The 7,467-nt window shown below is 41.8% G+C and overlaps 1 protein-coding gene across 1 annotated transcript; it reads left to right on the forward strand.

The window, feature by feature from the left end:
- Positions 1 to 5,390: 5,390 nt before the first annotated feature.
- LOC140554245 (NAD(P)(+)--arginine ADP-ribosyltransferase 2-like) lies at positions 5,391 to 7,467 on the forward strand. Its single transcript, XM_072677116.1, has 2 exons — positions 5,391 to 5,465; positions 6,091 to 7,467. The coding sequence occupies exons 1-2, from the start codon at positions 5,400 to 5,402 to the stop codon at positions 6,829 to 6,831; spliced, it is 807 nt and encodes a 268-aa protein (XP_072533217.1). The 5' UTR covers positions 5,391 to 5,399; the 3' UTR covers positions 6,832 to 7,467.

The raw sequence follows: 7,467 nt of genomic DNA on the forward strand, positions 1-7,467 counted from the left end.
TGTGGCGCCCTCTAGTGGCGTCAAACACAGAATTATGAATAGTGCTGCTGTTCCTGAGCATGGGCTCTTTCAAAACCCTTCATAATGGAGAAGAACCAAAATCCTTTCTATAAAAACCTGCTGGATTAGACACCGACTGAACATTTCCAATCAATATTATTTACACCCATCAGCCATAACATTAATACCACCTGCCTAATATTGTATACTGTCTGACCATTCCAAGCACTGGCCTCCACAAGACCTCTGAAGGTGTCCTGTTGTATCTGGCACCAAGACGTTAGCAACAGATTCTTTACATTTGACCCCTGCATACACGGAACACCCCACGAGACCTGCAGGATGTTTTGGACATGCTCTGACCCCGTCGTCTAGCCATCATTTTAACACCATCATCACCTTCAAGATCCGACTGTTCACTTGCTGCCTAATATATCCAGCACTTTACTGATAAAGCTGCTGTAGATGAAGAGCATCAATGTGTTTCACTTCACCTTTCAGTGGTGTTAATGTTATGGCTGATTAGAGTACATATTCTTAATGAACAGTAAAGAAGGACATCATTTAGTTATTTAGACTCATGGTTCTGTACACCCCCCTACCCCCACCCCAGCCAGGGGTCCATTACGAATAGACATGATCGGAGACGCCACATCGTCTGTACGCTCACTTCAAGTGCAATGACATCATCAAGTCTGGTTTTAGTGAGAACACCATTTGCCACCAGACCAGAAGGCCTCTAGGTTCTAGCAAGTGGGACTATGAGGCTAGCCAAGCTGCATTTGAGAGGTAATGAGGAAAACCAGCTTCAGAAAGAAAACAAATAGTGCCTCCAGACACAGTTAGCAGGAGTAGTGGTGTACCTAACATTTACACAGCTGGACTATAGTCATTAAATGAATCTGTGGGAGTCTGGTGAACAGTTTGTTGTATAGGAAGGGGTGCCTGTCTGAACAAAGGTTAGAAAACCTTTAGATTTACGTGCCCAAATTCAGTCCAGGAAGGACTTGGCAGTCATCAACCAGATCTGGGGTCTTACAGGGCAACCGGTCAATGGAATATTCAGGTCTTGCCAAAGCAATTCTTTGCACTTCACAAGCTGCTGACTTTAATGAACAAACCCAATGACCAATTCCGCTGTTACAGTAACACCAGTTCTCCAGCAGATGTCAGTAGATGATGGAGAAAGGCACGTTTACAAGTTAGGGTTCTGCATTTTGTCTCAAAGATCAAACTTGTTGTTCCAGCTCAGCTCACAGGTAATCAGAGAGCACACACCTGGCCATGTATGTGATGTAAAAGAGAACAGGGCTCCTCAATCCAGGCAATCTTTCTCTAAGGTTGCTCTAAGGTCCAGTTCCAATGCATAAATGGCCATTGTAGGTGTAGGTCTGAAAGCAATCTGACCAGTCTGTGGCTACTCAGCCTCATTCACAGCTGTCACCACTCCCTGTCACCAGTTTATGGTGCCTACTGTTGGTGGGTACTCACCACCGCTGACTGGAAGTCACAAGTCTTGCTGTTTGACTGGTTTGTCTGGCCATAACAACGTGGCCCTTGTCAAAGCTGTTCAGGTCATCCACCTCTGTTCATTTCTTCCACATCCAACATGTCAACTATAAGAACCAACTGTTCATTCACCACCTAAGAGTGTATCTTAAGTGGTAAATGAACAGTTGGTTCTTGTAGTTGACATGTTGGATGGCATAATGTAGAAAAGTATCCAGATACGCCTTTTAATAAACAACTTATTGTCAGAAAAGCACTGCCAATATAACAGGCCACCATACCCAATGCTATCCAATAGATAGAGGGGTCTAAAGACCTGCAGCACTGGGCTGTGGAGCAGTGGAGCTCAATCCTCTGGAGTGCTGGAGCTCTAGCTTATACTTCTGGGATACGTTTGAGTGGCATTTGTGATCTATAACTAATCCATTATAGATCCATTATCAGTACGTGACCTTACTAATGCTCTTATGGCCATCAAATCCATACAGCAATGTTCCAAAGTCTACCGTAAAGCTTTTACATCCATTAAAAGCCCTACAGCAGCAACTCCCTATTATTACCACTGATTTCAAAAGCAACTCTGAAAGAACAGGTGTCTACAAACTCAGGCAGACTTTGCCGTCTAAAGGCTGAGTTACACTTTCGCAGCAGATTGTCGTGCACAACTCAGGCCGATGACGCAAACCTGCAATCTCTATGGTATCTCAAAGAGAGCTCAAACAAATGCCTGCAGATCTGCTCTGCAAGAGCGCTATTAAATTCAGCTATTTTGAATGCATCTACGAGGCCTCTATAAATGGCCCATCCAAGTAAAGGGCTGCCCAGAAGAACACCTTAATAACACCCAAATCAAAAAGGTGAAACTCTAGAGAGCAAAAAAGGAAGTTAACCTTAGTGTAGTGGGAAAGTCTCAAGTCAGGGTTAGAGATTAATGTTACTCAGGGTGACCTAAACTCTCCTGAAAACAGCGTAGAAAAGAGACTGATCATCTGAACCTAGACTCTTGCAGGATCAAAGGTCAAAAGCGTCTTTGCCAGAGCTAAGGTAGGGGGAGATTCTTTGACACCAAGCCAAACCCTTGGACCCTTCGTGTTGCCTTTTCATGGTGGTGCAAGTCCAACAGAAACATATAAATAAAGATGCTATAGAGGAACCACTTTTGGTTTCATAAAGAACCATGCATGTGATAGAGATAGAGTAGGAGGATGAAGAACCTTTTGAAGGTCTAAAAAACTGGACAACAGTATTTTGAGACTTCTTTATTCATTGTTTCTTCCAAAATAAGGGCATTAAAGTTTATTCTTCTTTTGTTGGAGTTAAAATTTACATAATTATTAGTCTGTGTTTACCTCCAATGTTTCATGCTGAGCTGATAATTGAAGAGCAGGTGGCTTGGAGTCGCTCATTGTCAGAATCTATCTGATGAGGCAAAGGTTAAAGACTAGAGAAGATGCTAAAATGGGGAGGAGATTTCCATTGACCACTCTGTATGCTTAACCCCAAGGACCAGTTCGGGAAACCAATACCTGTTAGTAGTAGCATGTAACTACATGGTAAGGTCTTGCAGAAAAGGCTAGAAGAGATGAGGACAGATGTGGGTGGCAGGAACCTGGTGGTCAGAGAATCTGAACTGTTTCATATCAGCCATGTTTGCAGTAGAAAGTGCCACCAGGAGGGCAGAGACTGATCACATTAAGTTGCAAAGATGGAAATTTTATAGTAATTTAACCTGACTACATAAAACCAAACACTAGTCCAAGAATGGTCAATCTGCAACAAAATCTATCTCTACTAGGTGTTAAAAACCTTCTAGTGACAGCTTTTGTCACATGGATATCCCACAGTTCTGTATTTTGTCTGATTGCCTCTATAACAGACTTCACTTTGGGAATAAGCTCTAGAATTGTGAACAGCTACTTCATTACTATTATTATTATTATTATTACAGATCTTAAACAGGAGACATGGTCAAATACAGTCTCCCCTGTAGGGACTGGAATGGATATAAGCTGCTCAATCTTATCTACATCTACACATGTTGAACAACTTGAAGAACCTGGCATGTTGGTGATAAACCATCCAATCTTTAGGTGAGCAAATGTACAGCAAGAGATAATATTCACCTAAATTCAAGTAAAAACACGTAATGAATTCTTACTGAAGAGATGGTTGTTGACTTCAGGAGAGTGCAAAGTGAACATCAACATCATCAAGCATCAAGTTATCAAGTTATTTGGTATTCACATTGCAGAGAACATCACCTGGTCCCTCCACACCAGCTCCATAGCTAGGAAAGACAGGCCGCACCTCTATTTCCTGTGGAGAATGAGAACCACTCATCTCCCCCATCCAACCTCACTATGTCTGTGTCTGTCTTACCACTATCAATGCCATTTTCACCACATGTTTTGGTGCATGATGGTTCCTCCCACTCAGTGTTGATTCATTTCTCAGTGTACTGGCAGACAGAATGGTTCTGAAGCAGTCAAGCAAGCTGCCCAAGCCCTGACACTACCTCCACCATGCTTGGCAGAAGAGCTTGTTTGTTTTGGATCATACAGATCCATTCTGTCCTCAAACTTTGGTCTTTCCATTATTTTGACAGTGGTTAATCCTGGTCTTATTAAAAATAGCACCGGTTCGAGACCTTCCTTTTAGTGTCAGAAAACACAGACCAATCTAAGGATGTTTTCACAAACACCCCTTGTTATCAGTTCTGTCAAAGTGAACCCTGAAGGGAACCAACTGCAAAAACCGTTCTGCTCCCCTTTAGTACTGATGAGTACTCAAACCACCATCTGTTCACCACAAGTGTTCTGTGTTTGGCACAGGAAATGAGGGCTGCTGCAACCCTGTGATCACTGATAGTAAAAGTAGCAAAAGTAAAAGTCTAGTCTAGTCAGAAACATCTGCACAACCCCTCAAGATCTCTCTTCAACACTGACCTGTGTGACCTGACCTGGGTCAGGAGCTTCATCTCTGCAGTGTGAACAACCTGATATCTTCTGATATGTCAGTAGACATAAGTAAACTCTCTGGAGCAGGTAAACATCAACCTATTGGCACCATGCGGCCTAATGCCAGGCAAGAGCTAGAGGGGTGTAATAAAGCCCCCCAGCATTGTTTAAACTGTGGAGCAGTGGAAGAACTGTGTTCTCTAGAATGATGGTCGTGCTCCATCCAGTACTTTTGGAATGATCCAACATCCTGACCTCACTAATGCTCTTGCCACTGAATACAATCAAATCGTCACAGCAATGCTCCTCCAAAATCTAGCAGAAAGTCTTCTTCTCTGGACAGTAGAGACAGTTACTCCAACAAAAGCAGGATAAACTCTTTTTTTTAATACCCTGGTGGATTTTGTATTGGATTGACAACATGAATGAGCAGGTGTCCCAATACTTTTGTCCATACATAATGTACCTCTTACCATTAGTTTTTTTCATTTTTTTTCACTTTCAGTTTACACCACAGATGATACGTGCGGAAGCTGCAGATCCGTTGGTGACCCCTGACTAAAAAGTGATAACGCAGGCAAGGCTTCTTTCCTCACTTTAGCTGGCCGCTCATCTCCAGAGCCACCACTACCACTTCTGTGCTTATTCTGGACACCGAGATCCTAAAAGAGCAAACGTTATCTGTGCCGTTGCGCTTGTTGGAGGTCCCCGCTCTACCAAGACCAGGTTAGTAAAATGTCTTTGAGCTGATGGGATGATGGCGTTGGTATAGCTGCTGTGTAAAATTAGTATTGTGTGTGTGTGTGTGTGTGAAATTCAGTTTTTTATTTCAAATCTGTGCTGTCCTGATTGCCGTTCTTTTTTATGAGTTTATGAGATCCTCTGATTTCTCCCTGAGGTCTGAGAGTTGTCTGTTAGAAAAGATTTGAGCTGATGGAGATGTCCGTGTCTGCGCTCAGTGTGCTGCTCCTGCTGACAGCTTCTCTGACTGGAAGAAAGGTAGGTACCATTTACACAGAGAGAGAGATCACAGATCTCTGGAGGAGTTTTGGGTGGATAAAGTCTATATTTGAATAATTAAAGGGTTGAACGAAGGGATTCCGGGTGGTTTGGTGGAGAACCAGCTATTCTGGAGCTATTCTGATCTACAGAAATCCAGTCAGAATTGTTTACAGTGATGGTAAATGGATACAGATTTCTAAGAAGTTTGATGCCCATTAAAGAGCAACACCAGCTGCCTTTTTTTTTTTTAGCCCCGCCTCATTTTTTTCCCATGCTCTTTTGGCGTTCTGGAGGAATAAGCGATGGTCGGATGGTAATCATGGGCTGATCATTTTACAGAATTTTATGCAACCCAAGCACAGCCATAAAACTCCTGCCCTGCATATTCTTGTGCTAGTGCTTTAAAAGACCCAACTCAGTAAAGGGTTGTTCATGACCACATTACCAGCTGGAGTTAGCCATTAGACCAGTACATACTCTGCACTTCCGCTTCTAAAGGAACAACAGAAATGGTATAAAATGACTTCAAATCTTTTAACATGAACTTCCCTGCTGGCATATTATGATGGTCGATTGCGTTTAATATGGGATTATTTCATGTGTTTTCTCCTTGTTCCTGCAGAGCAGTGGTCAGATTTTTCCCCTGGACATGGCCTACAACTCTGTGGATGATCGGTTTGATGGCTGTAAAAAAGACATGTATCAATTAGTGGCCACAAAGTACACTGAACATGAAAAACAGCACACCCCTGGTTTCTCAACTGCCTGGACAAATGCACTTCAGAGCTGCACTAAAGGTGGACTCAACGTAAACCAGTCTGCTGCCATTTACCTGTACACTCAGGACTATTCCTTTAATCCACAGTGCTCATATAAACAGTTCAACAAAGCCTGTCAGGAAGGAAAAGCAGCGTATCTGAAAGGAGACTTTCAGTTTTACACTCTGTATTACTTTTTGACTGAAGCTGTTCAAGCGCTCAAACAAAGAAAGTGTGTGACGGTGTATCGCAGAACCAAATCTACATATAACCTAGTCGTCCCAAAACAAAGAATTCGATTTGGGTCGTTTGCTTCCAGCTCTTTGACAAAGAACCTGTTTAATTATGGAAAAGTTTCCTGTTTTAGGATTAAAACTTGTTTCGGAGCCAAACTGGGAAAATACTCAGCTCTGCAACACGAGGAAGAGGTGCTCATTCCTCCCTACGAGGTCTTCCTCATCACTGACATCAACAAAAAAGACCTGGCCAGAGATATGAAGTGTAAAGTCGTATACGACCTCAAAAGTGACGGTACTAAAAGTGCTCTGAACTGCAAAAAAATTGCTGTTAGGTCAGAGGATCAGCAGTGGAGCCATCTGTTTTAGCAACACTTCAGCTGTTGCCTGCTCTGGTTATATTATATGAATTAACGTCAATAAACAGATCACACAATTACAGTAAACAGAGCAGACCTTAACTTTAACCCAAAAAATAAATCGGGTCACAAACATACAAAAATACAAAAATACAGTATACAGTATAAATACAGTATAAATACAGTATATACCCAAGAACTCACTGGACCTTATTCACCAATATCTTCCTAATACTTTACTAAAATTTGTTCTTTGGGTTCACCAACTGTTCTTAAGACATTGCAAAGAGAGGAAGTCTCCTGTTGCGTGATTGGGTTCTGACTGACTGTGATTGAAAGAGGACGATCTGTTATTAATAAATGCTGTATATCACTGATTTACAGATCATAAGATCATGAGATTATACTTTTTCCAGGTTGTTGTGCTGCAGTGCTGATGTTAAGGCTTATTCTAGCCCTGGTAAACATGCTTTCCTTCAGTCTTTAGTCTAATTAGTCTAATTGAAATAAGTAAATATCATTTCTTTGTTCATTTTTTTTTTTTACAAAGCTTTGCTAGATTTTAAAAGGAGTTTTTTTTAATTAGGTAAGAACAGATGTTTAATAATCATTATTGTTGCTGGCTTTGCTTTGAAAAGAGCTAGAC

The sequence above is a fragment of the Salminus brasiliensis genome, chromosome 4 (genome assembly GCF_030463535.1).
Source record: "Salminus brasiliensis chromosome 4, fSalBra1.hap2, whole genome shotgun sequence".
Classification (NCBI taxonomy): domain Eukaryota; kingdom Metazoa; phylum Chordata; class Actinopteri; order Characiformes; family Bryconidae; genus Salminus; species Salminus brasiliensis.

Excerpts from the sequence above, each read along its gene's own strand:
- LOC140554245 (XM_072677116.1), top strand. The coding sequence starts at position 5,400 with ATGGAGATGTCCGTGTCTGCGCTCAGTGTGCTGCTCCTGCTGACAGCT. Across the intron at positions 5,466-6,090 it reads CTTCTCTGACTGGAAGAAAG|AGCAGTGGTCAGATTTTTCC; the intron begins GTAGGTACCATT and ends TTGTTCCTGCAG.